At 37.0% G+C, this 17611-nt stretch overlaps 1 protein-coding gene across 1 annotated transcript in view; it reads left to right on the forward strand.

The window, feature by feature from the left end:
- The window catches only part of MRPS27 (mitochondrial ribosomal protein S27), a 45852-nt gene that overhangs the window by 2827 nt on the left and 25414 nt on the right, over window positions 1-17611 (forward strand). Inside the window, exons 3-4 of the mRNA XM_035565835.2 lie at window positions 4895-4965; window positions 6870-6928. Coding sequence (XP_035421728.2) covers window positions 4895-4965; window positions 6870-6928 — 130 coding nt within the window. The remainder of the gene's footprint in view (window positions 1-4894; window positions 4966-6869; window positions 6929-17611) is intronic.

The raw sequence follows: 17611 nt of genomic DNA on the forward strand, positions 1-17611 counted from the left end.
GGAACAGCTAGATTGATTTGTTAAAGTGTTTTACAGTACGTGGACCAGAATGGCTGGTGGGTGTTCATGAACATGGCTTGGATCATGCAGAGACTGTTGTACATTGTAACCCTTTACTGTCCATAGGACTGCCCATGCAGTGTTTTCTGACCTGGAGCCACAGGCATGAATGCCCTGGGATGCATTTGAACTTGCCATTTCCAGATAAAAGATGTTTTTTGTTTTGGCTAACTTCACAGGCAATAGAGATCCCTTGTAGAAGAAAACATTATACAAGTTCTTGTACAGTCCATGTTTGGCTTTCCCTAGCCCTAGCAAGGCCTTTTGTGACTCTTTGGCAAGCACAGTTTTTGCTGTTGATCTTGGTTTGAAGTTTCTGCCAATGATCTTGATCCAAAGCAGATGCCTGCTCTGTGATCTTCCAAGAACTACTTTGCATTTTCATTCTGTGTTCACGGAAAAAGAAAACAAGTTAACACAGTGTCTGCTCTATTAGCATTTGCAAAGAGGAGGCAACACTAGAGACATCTGCTCTGTAGCTGTCAGTTGCATGGTTGTGCATATAATCTGTCTAGCTTCAACCATCAGTTGATGGTTGTAGCTAGAGAGAATTCCTCGTGTTGAGAAGATGCTGTTTTGCTTGTGTATTTCAGGCACTGCTTCAGAACTTCTATTTTGCAAAACTATGTTGTATTACTACACTTGAAGAAAAAAGTATTTTTGAATTAAAGATGAAAGTATTGTTTTAAAGCTAATTCAGTTTCTCTGCTGCAGTTGTTTGGTGCCATCTCAGACTGAAACTTATTTACTGTGTCCATATAAGGACACATCCTATTCTCTTCTCCATAGTCCCAATTTAGACATCCAAGCATGGGTGTGTTAGCAAACTCCAGTACTGAAAAAGTGTGGGAAAGAGCAAGATTGTATTTTGTGTACACAAGCACGTTTGTTCAGAAAGGCATTTATGGTCCTTGCCTTAATTTGGGATTTACAAACTACTTGCTGATAGGAAGATACCTGTTTAGAAGGAAATTCTACTCTTCTTATTAAAAATTAGATATCAAGGAAAAGGAAGCATGTCTGGACTTAGATTCTGTAATATTTCAGTTGGTTTGTCACTAACAAGGGTAAAACTACATGATAGTAAGTATCTTGATAAAGAAAGATAGCAATTACCAAAGTCCAAAGGGCTGGCATAGGAAACGTCTTTGTAAAAAAACTCAAGGTATCTGAAGTGCCTCACCCAAAGCACCAGGTGGCAGTGCCGCCTTTGCAAGCTTGAGTAATTTCCATTGAAAGAATTCTTTCGTATAAGGTTCTTTCCAGAAGCTGCTAGGGACGTGGATATACTGAGAAATGTGAAATGTAAGTTTGTACTTGCCTCAACCTTCATTTATATTTTTCTTTCCTCTTTAAAATAAATCAGGGATGTCTTTATGTTGAAAATGTAAACACGTTAGCTTGTGAGTTAAGGTATTAGCTCTGTCCATCATTCCTAGGGTTGGAAAATTTAGGGTCTCAGTTGTATCAGCTTTATAGCTTCTGCTCCATCACTGGTTTTCAGCCCTGTCCTGAATGGACAACTTCTGAGAACTAAAAGGTAGTTTATATCCTGTGACCTCACATCGTGGCCAAGCTGGCTACTTGTTGAATTCCATATGCTATGGATTGGTATATACTAGGAATCAAATAGAAACTATATGGATTTCGTAGGCCACCAAATGGGAATTAGTTGTCATAACCAGTGACTTGGAAGATGAGGGACAATATTTTCCAAGTTGTTATCCTGAATCACCCCTGCAGGCAACAAGAAATTGAGTTGCTGTAAGCAAATGGAAAAAAAGTGTGAACAAGAAATCTGAGATACTAATATTTTAGACACAATTGTGAAGTCATGTCCAAAAGCTGTGACTTCGGCTCAGATGTATGATTTGTTTTCTTAGTTTGTTTAAATCCATGAGGAACTGTAAAATGCAGTAGTATGCTTGTAGAGGAATTAAAGTTTTGTAAAAGTTTATTATGTAGAAATTTTGGGGCAGTATGTATGAGAAAGTATTTATACTAGTGACTTCTTATATAATGACTAGCAAGTACATAGTGTGAAAGCACCTGCAACATACATCTGTTAGAATATGCACAGAATTTTGCTTTGGCTGTTAAAATATTTGTTTGGGTTCTACATCAATGTTAGCACTCAATTTTTATTAATGATGTTGCTAGGAGACCGGGGCAGTCACGCTCACATTCTAGTACTTGTGTTAGGAAGTTTTTAACTGAGAACAAGCTTTAATCTTGATCATCTAATAAATACTTAAAGTAAGCTTCGTTCAGAAAAGGTAGTTGAATTATTTCAAATCATGAATCTGAGAAAAAAGTCTGCTCTTAGGCAGTCTTCCAAAAAAACAAGCTAGAACAGAATTAGTCACTTGTAATTATTCATATCTAGAAACTATAGCAGAAATCACAATTTGTCTGGAAACAAAGCTAAATTTCCAATTTACTTGATTTGTTTGCTATTTTTTTTTCATTAACTTTCTTTTTATTGTTATTCATGTACTGGAGCTGATAGGTAAGTGATTGATGTTGATTTCCATGCTGAAGCTTTGGTGGAATTACCTTTGTAGACAACACAAAAGGTCAATTGTTAAAATTCTGTATGGGAAGTCTCCTAAAGTTGGCATTTGTATAAATTGCTAACAGTCTTGAGATCTTGCACTCATGGCATTGTATTAATTTGGTTTTTAATCTCTTAAGTACTCAGTGTTCCTAAAGTGGACTTTTCATGTTCATGAGTACTTACACAAAAGAACTGCCAAGCTCGAGGTTGAGTATAGCCCACGATGGCCTTAAGTGTCACCTTAGTGTTTTCTGAGTGAGATGCGTAACAGAAATTTTTCTGGAGTAAATAATTAAGTTCCCAACCTGTGCCATTGTCTGTCTCAGATCCATGTTGCTTTGTCATCAAATATAGCAGATTTGAGTAAACACTTCTCTTCAGCCATCTCAAAGCACAAATGAAGAACGTTGGCTGACAGTAGGCTTAGTAAATTTAGGCAAGAATCTAGCCATTCTTGATTCCTGTCAAGTTGACCCAGCTGCAGCATCTGCCCTCTCTTAAATTCTAGCACTATTGGTAATGCCCTCAAAGACTTTAGCTGGGTGCTGCATCATGACCTTCCTGAGTGCTGGGCAGACAGGTAATACAGAGTAAAATACAAATACTTTCTGTATGGATATTCCCACATAGAATGCTTTACTATTCAAAAAGTTGATCTGCTGTCTTAGTGGCTTTGTGATGTAGTGTGGCATTGGTGGCCTACATAATTTCAGCATCCTATGTTGTATTTTGCAGGAGCTGGTACTTGCCCTTAGTTTCCATTCCTTTTCATGGTCACAAAATGCTCACTTTCCCTTAGCTAAAAATAACTGCATGTCAAAGATAATCTTTTGGTGTTTCAAATAACACCTTCAAGTGCCTCAGAAAGGAAGAGGTTATGTAAATACGAAATACTGGTATGCAACAGACAGCAGCATTATCCAAACTAAGACTCAGGCAAGACAGACTCCTGCCATTTTATTACAGCAAAAATCTTTGCACATGCTGTAATTTGAGAGAGCATTTTTAAGACCAGAGTAGCATTGAATACTATTTCTGCTGTTAGAAGTGAAGAATACTCTAACTGAACTGTTAGATTACTGTTAATATTCACTGGTGATGCAAGAGCACTTTTAAATCACTTGTTCTGTGAACAGAACATACATGGACTGCATCCCTTGGAGTCACTGTGTGTTACTGGTACAATGCTGCTTCCTGTCATTTCTAATTTTGCCAGCATAGAAGGCTTAGTCAATTCTGATGTGATGCTGTAAATTGTGTCCACCTCATGTTCCATGGACAGGTATGGGAATCAGATGACCTTTTTGGAAAATGAATTGTAAAATGAGCCAAGCCATTGGCTCTTGCAGCATGGCCAATGGGACTGATACAGAGGTGACAAAGAAGCTGGTTTAGTAATGATTGGAGCCTTGGGGTGCACTGGAGGAAGGGAGATACTAGTGATGTGATGAGAATATGTTGGATTCCTGTTCCTGGAAAATGAGGGAGAAAAGAAGGAAAGAGTACGGTTGAAGTCTCTAAATAGGGTAAATTGAATATCATCAGTTCATGTCTCAGGTAAGAACCAAAACAGCTGACGCTGTGCATACAGTGAGCACCTTACCCTTCCTGAGTTATAATTATTTTCCAGGAACAGTACAAAACTAAAACTAGAGATTAAATTCATGTAGTTCTATATTTGTCTACCTGTTCAACAGTCAAAAGCTTTACAATTTCGGTATGGTCAAATTAATATTGTTATATGACTGCTTGAGCAGAATGCTATAAAGTTAATAGGGCACTGGCACAGTGCCCAGTTTGGTTAACAGAATTTCTTTAACCTGCTGTTTGTGACAGTAGGGTTTTTCTGTATGGTACTGCTTCTTTCTGTGTCTCTTTGTTTTAACACAAAGGGAAGGACAAACACCAAAGGCACTGTCCAGCATACATGAAGCTTGAAAGCAAGTGTCAAGTATCAGGACATCTGTTCAAGGTTTTTAGATGAGATATATTAGCTATACTCATTTCATCCCATACGTTATAGCATAGTTTCCTTTTTTTTCCCAGGTCTTCTAAAAATTTTTAAATCATCACGTTGAGTACCTTTCCACGTATTATTTTCTGTAAAAGTAATTAATAATTGAAAGTATTGTTATATGCAACTTCAAAATGAGAACCAAAATAAGGAACCAGAATTTAATTTTATGGACGCAGGTACTATTCCAAGTTGCATGACAGCTCTGCAGGTTTTCCTGTAATATCAGTTGATTAAACGTACTATTTTTCTCTTTTCTTCAGCTGAATTAGCCAACTTAATGGACAGAACCTATGAAAGAAAGCTGCCTGTCAGCTCTTTGACAATAGACCGGGTAAGAAAATAAATTCCAATTGTAAAGTGATGGAGATGACAACAGAATGCTTATGAAATTAAGGAAGCCCAGAGGAGATGAATGATACCACCTCTGTCGGGAGTTGTGGGATCGTAAATGTCTTGTTACACTGTTAAATTGTTGTGTAAAGATGTTTTATTATTACTTTCTGCTCATTAGTTAGTATCTGGACTGTGGGGTCTTTAAAATAAATAATTTTTTTTTCTTAGCAAAATTGGGCCTTGCTTTGTTACTTGGGCTCTGTATTTCTCTAATATATATTCCCTCCCTTCTTGTGCTTTCTCTCTTTGTTAGTCAGAGTTTTAATGTCCTCTCAGATATTTCATAAGAACCCAGACTGCTAAGGGAATGCAGTGCATTGGTACACTGCCTGTCCACATGCATCTTCCTCCACCTCCAGGCTCCCATCAAAGTGAGGCAGGGGTAGCTACGTTTTGCCTCTATAGTTTTCTTTCCTCACCTCAGCAGACTGACGCAGGACAAATGTTGACAGGGTTAAGTGAAACCATTATTCTTAACTGTAATTAATAACCAATTCTGGTGTCTGGATGGATTAATTTGGGTAGGCAGAGATGTGATATGTGCTTTTAAGTTCTCTGTGTATGTGACCATTTGTGCTGAAGAAGCAGAATAAATGTCACTTGGTTTTTAAAAATCAATTTTCAAAATTGCCCCCCAAAAGTTGAATCACCAACCTGGTACCTCAATAACAACATTAATGCTAATTAGAATCATTAGTGCCACTAACTGAAGAGTCACAGAATGTTTTGTATGGTTACTGAACATCCTTGATCATTGGCTCTGAGACTGTACGTGGAGGAAATGGGTGTTCCTTTTATTTCTTAATCAGATTTACTTCTTTCCCTCCTCATGTTTCTGCTTTGGGCCGACCTGTTCCCTGGAGAAGTGTCATTTCCAGGTTTTCAAACAGCCCCACTTTTCAATACCTGTAGCTCACATAAAATTCTCATTTTCTAAAATGTAAATAAAGCACATGGGCATGGTATTGCCACACTCAGAGATGAGATCTACATGTACACATACGTAAGGAAAGTTAAGAAACTTGAAAGCAAGCACCAGTCAGCTTAAACTGTCTAAAAACTATTTTTAGCTCATTCTTAGGATAAAGAAAAGCGCTGACTTTGAGAACATGTTGTTTATATATTCAGATGTAAAGGTATTATATAGGGTTCCAGCATCTTTATACTTACGATAAATAAACAGGAAAACAGGATTCACTGTTACCATAGGAGAAAGTCTGGTTGAAAGCCTTGGTTTTAATTAAATAGTTGATAGCACTGGGAATTTTGTAACAATGCCTGGAGTAGGTGAAGTTTTAAATGGTTGGAAAGTTGTGCTTTATAGTGTGGGGGGATGATTTTTTTTCTTACTGTTATTTGCATGTATTGTCCCTGTCCTTTAGAATTTATCGTATGAATGGGCAAAACAGGAAAATGTTAGGGAAAAGAGTGATTTTTAGAAAGAGAGCAAAGGCATGTTGAGACTCATTGAAAATCAGAAAAAAAGCAACTGAAGGCACATTCAAATTAAAGGATATGTTTGAAGTAGAAAAAATTACGCAAGAAGGAACAAAAGTATTGGGTACTGTGCTTTATAGATGTGATTCCTAGGTTGTCTCCATGTTTTCAACGTACATAGCAGTTCTTACAGGTGAGGGGGGAATTGTTTGAGTTCAGAAAAGATTTTACTTCCTGCAGTCCAGAAGAAACCTGACTAGAAATGAGCAAAGACTTGAAGACCTCCATTATTTTTAGTTACTTAAATATGTAAAACAAATATGTTGTGTTTATCCGGATGGCATTTTCTTCTAATATCCTTTGTGAATGCCCCTTCTGAAGCTTTATTTCTTATTTTTTAATCAGTTTGTTGACAACATTTCTTCACGAGAGGAAGTGGATCAAGCTGAATATTACCTTTACAAGTAAGCATCTTTACTCTCAACGTGAACTTTGAGAAATACAAGTAAATATCATAAAGTCTTGCCCTTTAAAGACTCTGACCCTTTCCAGCATATTGGCTTTGATTTCTCTGTTGCAACGTATGTCTTGTTGACGAGTCTTTCCACTCACAGCTAAGGGCCTTTTTGGTAACTTCCCTTTTGTCATGGCTACCCTCCTTCCAGACCTCTGCCATTGACTCCTGTCGAGCATGTTAGTCTGAGATACTGAACTGCTAATACAACTGCCAGCTATGATTTAAATTAGGGATGCTGAAATCATAAGGAATTACGTCTGTTCACAGTGTTTCCTTCTCTACCTTTTTTATCCTTCAAGTTATAATTTAACTAAATTGGCTATATGCATATTTGCATGTGTAAGTGTGGGTCTTGGAGAAGCTTGTTTTCTTAGAATGAACAGAACTGTATACTGGGTTGCCGTGGAAATGATCAAGACAGCAAGACTAAACAAAGTATAGCTTTGAAGGGTTTTTTAATATCCCTTTTTCATTTTGTGTCCCTGATTAACTGTGTAGTTCATCTTATTGCACAGGTTGTTAGGGTTTTCTACAACTATTTTTGTGTTGAGTAAAGTATATTGGGTACCTTTTCTGCTGGTGTCAGGTTGAATGCTTGCTTGCTTCAAATGTGTGTCTCTAAATTGAGAGGGCAGTAAATCTTGCTTATCACTAAAATAAATTAGTTCTTTCATGGTTACATACATGTACATACATTAGTAATTTCATGGATGGTTACATACATGTCTTGAAAGCTAGATTTCCTGATGATGGTGATCATAGCTGATACAGTCAAAGTGCATGAGAAAACATTTTTACAAATAATGCCAAGTGGTAATATGTAAATAACAATTATTGTTACTTTAATGAAGAAGTTTACTGTATGGCTGTTATAAGTAAAAGCATAGTTTTGAGAGCAGGACTGCATTACACTTCGAAACTCTAATCATCTGGTACTATTGTGCAATACCCGAACCTCAGAGCTTCAAGATGGAAACAAAAGAATCCAGTTTGCTGTAATATCTTATAATGAAATATATCTGTAATATCTTACAATGAAAAAATAGAAGGAGGAGGAAGAATCTCTTAAAGAGTACAGGTTGTTGGAGCTTTCATTCCTCCTGATCAAGATTTCATTAATCCTGTCATAAGGAATCTATGTGCAGAAATCAGGTTTTGATTCTGCAAAAAGTCCTGGTGATAAGAAAACAGGAGAAAGTAAAGGCTGTTTGAGAAAAGCCCTTGGTTTTGTTTTACATGTGCACTGTTAGTACCTTCTGCTAACTTTCTTGAAGTTTGTAGTGTAAGTTGTGCCACACAGACTCCAGTTCTCTCTAATTCAATCAGGCCTTGTAGGGTAGAGGATGCCAAGGAACCTTTGAATGCACTGACACCAAGAGAAAAGTGTGGTAGTTTAATTGTGGAGTCTCAAAATGTCACAGACAAAAACAATCAAGATAGTTGAGTGAGCTGTTTACATGTAATGTATCTTTAAGGCTCTTACTTCCTTCTTGAAAACAAGAAGTTGAGAGAGAGAGTGACAAAAAATTAGAAGCACAGGAAAGCTTCCACAATAAAAGGAAGAGAATAGAGTATAGATTTCTAACATATAAACATCTTTCCCAGTCTTCCTCTGTGCCTGGTTAGCACCTCAGTTTATAATACAGGGTTTTTATCCTTAATAACGTGTTCTAAAGTAAAGGTTTTTGTAATTGATACGGATTTTAGTAATCTGTAAGGAGAGAATGGAAGGGTTCTGAAATGTCACGTGGCTTGTCAGACAAGCTTTGGTTGGAATTTTTCTTGTATGTGTCCTTTTAATGCTGCTTGGTTCTGATGTTGTGAAATGCTTAGTCTTTTAGTGATGTTCGAATTGGTTTTCCGGGAGACTTAATTCCCTCATGTTACATGGAGCTATGTATTCTCAAAATGCATTAGCATGCAGGTAGTGAGACAGTATAGAGAGGTCTGTAATTCATGTGAAAATGTAAAAATCCCAATTATAACATAAGCTTCCCTTTCAAATGAAAATAAGTGTGCTAGCTTCAGGAAATACGAGATGTGGTTGGTACCCACAAGGTCCCTTTTATTATTCTTTACATTTTGCACTTACGCTAGAGTTCAAATGAAGGACACGTTTAGAAAGATATCTCTTGGCAGCTGGGAGGATGTTTAACACAGAGTCCTGCAAAAGCGGCCACACCATGAGACATAAAGGAGGTGGTAGAGAGGGAGAGCTAAGGGATAGAGAAGCTTTGTCAAGAAATCTCTTTTTCTGGCTTGTCACTTCCTTAATGAAAAACAGTTCAAAGCACATTTTTTTGTTCTTTATGTAAGGAGAGTAAGGTTTTAAAAAAAGAATTGCAGTATCACTGAAAAGCTTTATTGTATCTTCTAAGGCATACAAATCCACTGGGAGCAAATGGCATGTATTTTGCCTGGTAAGTTGACTGTATGTGCATTTGCCCGAACATAAATATGAAGAATGCTCCTAAAGCCCCGTGGTTTTTGCCTTCACTGTCTGTAGAGTGTAAGGGGGAGATTTTGATGTCTCTCCTTAGTGTTGGATGCTTCTGGCAATACGAGGTGAAGGGTAGTCAGTTCCAAGGCCCCTACAAATTTTGAACATATTTGTGGTATGAAAGGGCAAACTTTGCCTGTGGAAAGAATCAGAGGGAAATAAGCATTTCCATGCTTGCTGTGTGGGTTTTTCTTGAGGACAGGAGAGCCAGAATTTGTAAGCTTTGTAGGGTAGATTTCCCTTGTATGATGTCAGGCAGTGCATAATTTTGAAAAGTAGTATTTTGGAGTAATACAATAATGTACTTAGGGTCCTGAAATACAATATACATATTATATTTAGACCTGTTTCTACTTTTCATGCTTTTAAAGCACTGAATCTCCAGCCATACTGTCTCCACAGAGGATCTGGAGCTCTCAAGAATAGCAGTGTGGAAACTGCTATGCAACATTGTGGAGCGTGTCAATAAGATGGTAAAGGCCATTTTGAGGCATGACGTCACCTGCTTTCAATGCTCCTCTTTTTGTTCTCTTCTAAATACCTCCCCACCCCAACTGTCAGACTTAAAAATCCTTTCATCTCCTAGGATCTCAGCAAAAATACTAATCAGAATGCAGAGCACTTTCAACCTGATCAAAGAGCTGCAGTTCTCCTTACTTTGTCCTGTCTCACTGAGATGTCACTATTTCTCACGTCAGGGTGGTTTTCAGATGATAGAAACATTAGCATAATGGAGAGAGGTTTTGTGGTGAGGTAACTCTGCTGATTCTGTGTAAAGGTTTTGTGCCAACAAAGATTTTCAATGTGTCTGAAAGCTATTGGGGAAGTTTTATGTTAAGATTCCTTGAGAGGTTTTTTTAATTGCATTAATAGAGTTTTCTGATCATAGTGCAGAAAAAGTATATACACTGTCTGTAAAGTGCAAATGTTTGTGTGTGGATGTGCTCTCCAAATTCTTGCACAATCTCCCTCGAATTTTTAATTGTTGTTCATTGACTGATACTTGTTGGAAATGGAGTTATTTCTGTAGATTTCAGTGCTTATGGTTTGGGAACTGTACTTGATTATAATCATAAAATGGTACAATATCAAACTATTGGAAGTTCTTCTTAGTTATGCCATTATATCTTTCATGGTAGCAAGTTACATTTTTGAAGTCTGATTTCAGCCATTAAGTCATTTTGGGACTATAGCAGTCTCCATATGTATGAAATATGCTTATTCCTTGCAATGCCAGTGTATCAATAGTTAGTCCAACATTACATGCAAAATAATTGTCACCTGCATTGTCATTACCAGCATGTCTGGTTTTTAGGTGAGAAAGTTGCGAAGTTTAATACTTTAATGTCTATCAAGTGATTTAACGTTGCCTGAAAACATTCAGTTGCTCTCAAGTATTGCTTATAATAAATGGTCACAATGCACCAAAAAAAGATTGACTCTTGGAATACACTGTGCATGGCATTCATTCACAGTAACATGATACCCTGTTTTTGTATTTTCATCTGCAGAATGTAATAAGTACTGTTAACCTGGTCCAGCACAAATAGAAAAAGGAGAAGAGATACAGACACAGTCGTGCAAGATACTTAATTCTTCCTTTGAGTTGTTTTCTCTGTGATAAAGCTGACTTGGCTTTAGCTCCCTCCCCAGAAATATGAGCACTGAAAAAAAAAAAGATATAAAAATAAATGAGTCAGAAATATCTGACCATTATTCAAGTCATGCAGCAGTTATGTTTTGAAATTGTATCGAGAAGTGATGGAAATGTCTGAGGGAAAAATACTCTTCATAGCCAGAATGGTATGTTTTACCAGTCTGGATGCCTGCCTCAGTTGAACAATCCAAAATAATTTCATTTGCAGAAGACTTGAGCTGCTCTTTGGCAGCCTGGGAGATACAAGGAAGGGAAGCAGCAGACAAGCTTACCTAAGTAGAATATTCTAGTGATTTGCAGTAAGTGACTGACAGAAATACCAGTTTTTAATGCGGTTGCATATGGTGCCCAATGTGATGATGCTTCATGGGAAGAACTGTTGGTCACTATCCAGGCAAGTGCTGTCAGATGTAAGGGTTATATAGTTTTACAGACTCCACAGCTCTTCTGGCCCCAGCATTCATTCACTTCTTCACAGAGGGAAATGTGCTTACTCTGCTTCCCATCCTTCACAGTTTGTACACTGTCATTGTCTGTCCGTAGTTTGTCACAGTCTGAGCTGTAGCTATAGCAGTCTTTGGAGAAAATAACTAAGAGCTACACTTGAGAACCCAGAGCCAAATTTCAGCAAGCCTAGTCCTGTAGCCATATCTTATTCAAGTAGGTGTACTCAGTCACTGAAACCATACTGTAAATTGTGGGAGAGCTGTTAAATAAAGATGTAACATTGAAAAGCATTCAGAAGAATCTCTCCCTGCGACACAGATCTTTTCAGTCATCTGCTTTTTGCAGTTCATGTGTCCTTTTGTAAAATCTTTCCTTTAAGCTTGGCAGCAACCAGACAGTAATTTTCTAGGCACTGCATATAAACAGAGAAAAAGTTGGAAGACTTGCATTCAATGCTTTTTTTTTTTAATGTTGCTAACTCTAAAGGGACAAGCATTTGGATTTTTAAAACCCTTCATATTTAAAACAAGGGGAAAGAAAGTTTCTTCTACAAACAATATATAAATATATCAATCTTAGGTTGAAAAAAAAAAAGGTATTTCTGGAGTAAATAGGATGATAAAGCTGGTCAGATTCTGAAATGAAGAGAACTTACTGAGTCCATATCCTATGTAGATGCATTTTTCATTTACTATTGGGAGAAGGGATTTCATTACCTTTCTTACAAGAAAAGAATATTAGCAGAATTGGCATATCTTTCAGTGTCTTTCTTGCCAACAGCTCAAAGCATTCTGTATAGTAGATAGCATTAGAAATAGACTGAAGTATAATGTGAGTGGTAAGTATTCAGATCTTGACTGAATGTTGTACTTGTTACACATTGAAGGAGAAAAGGCAGTTTTGTCTCAGGGTTTGATTTATACACACCATAAAGCTAACATTTGCTGTATTGAGTGGCATTCTGAAGGTTGTTTCATAAGTTCCTGCACCAGCAAAAACCCTGTCTGGAGACGAATTGTGTATTATATTTTAGAAATATTGAAAGTCTAGACAGAGGTTACATTGCATCCAAAAATGTAAAGAGTGAGCAGTTCATATGAATACAAATGAGCAGGACCAAGTAAAGCCTTTTGTAAGCTTTAGAATCTAAAACACAAACACATGCAGAGATTTATTCATTTGCTAGCCTTGATGACTAATAATTGTAAAGATACACTTGAGAATTAACCCCATCCAGCTTCCACTGAAAAGAGCTTCAGGTTCCATTACGGCTCCTGAATAGTATTGGCAGCTAGTGCCAGACAGCAGCTCCAAAGCTATGTAAACAGAAGAAAAAAGCATATAAAGTTACTGTTTCTGTTGAATTCTGTCTGTTATAAATTTCCTGAGTAGTACTAACCAGTACATCAATCTTTTCCAGTGAAGTGATGTTGAAGATTGCAACTACTTTGATAAAAACTGAATTTTTATTAGGGTTACAACTATACTCATAGCTACCATGATCCCTTCTTTGGGAACTGCTAATTTGGTGGTTATTGTATCCATCAACCTGCATCATTCCTTTGTAGTGCAAATATTTATTCTATTTTGAATCAAAATTAATACAGCAGAAAAAAATAATAAACTACATCATTAAGGAATAATCTAATAACATTGACATGCTGTAGACCATAGTTGTTTTACTACAGACAAATTGATTTGAATTAGAATTTTTTGAACTGTTGAATTTGATCTCTTAATTCAAAGAAAAGACTAATAAAGTTTTATGTTTATAATTGTATTTATCTTTCTAAGACAGCCTTACTGTTGTTTTCTGATAATCTTTGATTTTCTTTGAAATTATTATGCTTTTGAACTCTTTTTATGAACCTTTTTTGTGAACCTTTTTTTTTGTTTGTTTATTGACCAAGCAGGGTATTGTGTTTTTACTTGTCAGGTTAACAGGTATTCATTTACAGGCTTAATTTATATATTTTATTATCTTGGCAAAAGAGAGAGGTGTTTACCAGAGTGCTGTTTCCCTTTGATGTGAACAACTATCTTAAGAAAAAAAATTGAATTAAAGCATTACCTTTCTGCAAATGTCAACATCTTAATTATTATACAAACATTAATTAAGTAACATACAATATGGAAAGCATTTATCAGAACATGCAAGTCTTGTTTGTATTTGGTGAAATGAGCAGACTCAGAAGATGGCAAAGTTTTAGTATTTGTTGACGTCGTTTTGTATTTGTCATCTATCTAGAAGGTTTAAGCATGAGTTCCTGGTGATTTCAGTCTTAAGTTACTCCTTGTCAAGCTGAACTAAACTGTTTTTTTCTGTTTATATAAGTTTAGTAACACTGGATTGTGGTCTAAGCAAAAGCAAGGGTAGACATTCAAACAACAAATGAATCCCATTTTAACTTTGTGTCATTTTAGCTTTATCTGTCTTCATGTGTAATGTATAAAATACTGAAATAGGTTAAGAAAGGTAAAGCATGTGTCCTTGGGAAAATATATGGTTTTGTACCACTACAAACAGTGTGTACTCAAAATGCTGAACAGTTTGAATGTCACAAGTTCAAAACACAGAAATGAGTAAGAAGTCAAAAGTCTTCCAAATTATGTATAGCATTTCTTGGGGATGTCAGTGGTAGTGAGTACCTTACTGTATTCACTAGTAAAGAGTGAAGGCAATTTATGAGATAAGTTATGGTGTTAATTTGTTGCCATCAGTGATGATTTTGTGTGGGGTGAATCAGGTTTAGGTGAAATGTATAAGCAACTGTGAATGAGCTTCTCATAAGATGAGAACAAGTATTTGGTTGAAAATGGGTTTTTAAAACAGGAGCATTTTGTTTTGGTAAATTTTATTCTGGAGAAATTTAAGTTAGGAGCTGGAGCTGAAAGCTTCATAGAAAGTAGTGTTGGCTCTGTAGTGTCCTGATGTTGGCATAAGAGTTGTGTAGGTTACCACAGCTGTTAATTTCAAAATATGTGTTGGGTTGAATGTGCATGTTGTAAAGCTGATTCACTTACCTGGGTTTGCTCACGATTTTCTGTTTTAATTGCTTTTCTCTTATTTGTAACAGAAAGTAATGCTTGTAAAAGGGTGGGACTGGAGATACATTAAGTGTATGAAATGTTTTCAAACATTCAGGTCATATTGCAGTGTAGATGAGCTTGGAAAGGGGTTTATTTCTGTATGTCTGTCTGCTTTTTCTTTTCTTTACAAAGATTGAAGAAAAATTCTCCAGGAGACTAACATCATGAGTGCTGATAATACCAGCACATGCAATTTCATGATACTGTTGGTTTCATACTGTGGAAACAGCACCAGCTGGAAGCAAAGCTGGAACCAGGACATCTTTCTGGTAATCAGCTACATGAATTTCCTCCTCTGCATCATATTTTCTTAAAAACTTTGTCAGTGCTCTTGAATGATGGCAAGTCGTGTGCAGATTTTGTAGCATAAACTGATGGAGAGAATGACAAAGGCACTAGAACCTTTTTTTCATGTTATGTCACAGATGAAATACAAGGTCCACATACACTTTTCAGTGAGAGCTTCCCTTTTCACTGCAATACAAGGAAAAACCCATGTGATCTTAATTTTTAACAAATCATTGTACACAAGCTTGTTAGGTTCCGCAAGGCATATAAGATGAACACACTCTGATCAAGCAAATAGAAAAGTTTTACATCATCTTATTAGAATTTCTAACAATTAAGAAGAGTGTTCTCCGCTTTGCCAGCAACAGTGAAGACAGTTGGTTTAGTAAAACAATCCAATAGGATCTGTTGTGTTGTGCTCTGAGAACTTCTGTGGTTTTGATATATGTTGTTGCATAGTATATATTAACAGAGAGCAGATGCGATGCAGATTCTGGCAGGCGAAAGCTTTTGGAAGTTGGAAGAACATTAACAGGACCTTGATAAGGGATGAGATAATGTGCCACTCATGGCTCTGATCTTCATTTGTTCTGTTAAACAGCTTGTGGACAAAATGGTCATAACAAAATCAAAATTACTTGACAGGGAGAAGAGAGATCTACTTCTGCATCTCTCTTTAGCAATTGAAGTGTCAATTTTCAAATAGCTAGCTGTTTTTAGTTACACAAATGGATGTTCGTGCTTCTGTAGGTCTGAAGATGTTTGGTGAACAATCAGCTACTAAGCCATTTAAAAAATAACCTGATTATATTCACTGGGTTGTTGATTTATTTTTGGCCATATTAATAAAGGAATTTGAAAAGCTAACACTGTTGCTTGATTCTGATGATTCGTTTTTACAAAATACTTTTATCTTATTCAGAATGTCCAAAAACATTAAAATGTAGGGAAAAAAATAAAAAAAAAACAGGTACATTTATTCAGTTTGCATAGATGCTTATTTCTGCACCATGTACCTGTGAAAAAGTATTCCAGTTCCTAAGAGGAGAAGAAGCTTGTATTACAAACAGACCCACAAAACAATGCTTTGCTGCAATTGAATAGAGGTACTGATAAGCAAAGGTCATAGCTTAACATTTTCCTTGGGTGATTTCTGAGGTTATTACTCTCTCTCTCTCTTTTCCCAGAAATGAGAAATTATGATGTAATTTTCTGAAGGTAAGATGCCTAGTAGACATGTGAATAACCTGAATTCAGTGTCTAGTTTTTTGTTGTTGTTGTTAATGCTACTTTAATAGTGAGCTATTTTTAAAGCTGCATGCTCCAGATAACATATCTATGCTGTCTGCTGGAATGAGGCCAGCTGCATTTTCAGTGCTTCTCTGTACCAGGCACTCCTGTCACTCTGCGCAGCTACCTTTAATTTTCCTTCTGGCAGAGTTCTGGTTACCCCTTTTTCCATCTATGTCCTTTAGTTTGTAAATCTTTAGTTCACAGACAGAATAATCCTTTCCTTACTCCTTTTTTTAGGGTGGTGGTGGGGAATGATGAGACTTAGAAGCCCCTCCTATCACCTCATGATACCTCCTAATTTGCTAAAACCCTATGTCACCAGGCTTTCCAGCTGCTGCAGTGTCTTCTCTTTGCTATGCTAGTTCAAGAACCTGAGGGACTAGTAAACGTGGGGTTGTTCACTTCAGGAACAGCTCCACAGTTGCTCTCATCTCAGCATTTGTTTTCCATCTTCATCACTGTGACAAGTCTTGTGGAACACTGGGATGGCACATCCTTGAAATGTGACAGAGTTGTAGTCCTTACCTCCCAGCTTTAGCCTCGTTCATGATCTGTGTGCATGTGTGGTGTGTCAGCTACCCAGCTGACTGAGGCAGATCCCTTTTAGCTGAGGGAACAATGTGCTGTCTCTTTGGACCAAGTAAGGATTTGGCCCAGAATGTAGTTCAATGAGTGTTTAAGCAGCCAACAATGAATGCTTTCTTCGGTTTGCCTTTAAAATTGGAAAAGAGCATACAAGAGGGCAGCTGGTACAACCTTCTGTTTTCTCAGCTGTAAATGCAGACACAATAAATACACTCCTAGTTGTTTCTCTTGCTGAGAAATGAACAGGGATTTTGATTTTTTCTTTCCTCTCCGCTGTACATCTTGTCAAGCTGAAAGTGCACATATTTTGGCAACTGGCTTTGCAAACAAATTTACACCTTTTTGAGTAATATCTTTTCCCAAGCATTGGGGTGTGTATATAAAACTGGCTCTAATCTCTGTAGTCAATTCTTTGATCAATCTCTTTAAATGTCATTTATTTAATTTTGATCTCACCTCTTTCACTGCTCGTTTCATTTAACAAAGGAGAAGAGTTCCCCTTTCTTCAGTCTAATCAGCTACTTCCTACTGATTTCCATTAGGGAATGAACAGAGCAGGGCTAAGTCCAATCAGAAGCAAAATAGATGATCCCTGGCAGTAGAAAGCTGGGAGTAAAATGGACATCCACCACTGCCTATACCGTCTGCGCCAGACTGGCTGCTGGTGCTTGTAACAGAGGGGGTGGACAAAATACAGCAATTACTGTGAGGGTATAACAGAAAAGCCTTTGCAGCAAGAGTGGTAAACACAGCTTTCTCTGCAAAGGGGT

The sequence above is a fragment of the Cygnus atratus genome, chromosome Z, assembly GCF_013377495.2.
Source record: "Cygnus atratus isolate AKBS03 ecotype Queensland, Australia chromosome Z, CAtr_DNAZoo_HiC_assembly, whole genome shotgun sequence".
In the NCBI taxonomy this organism is placed as follows: Eukaryota; Metazoa; Chordata; class Aves; order Anseriformes; family Anatidae; genus Cygnus; species Cygnus atratus.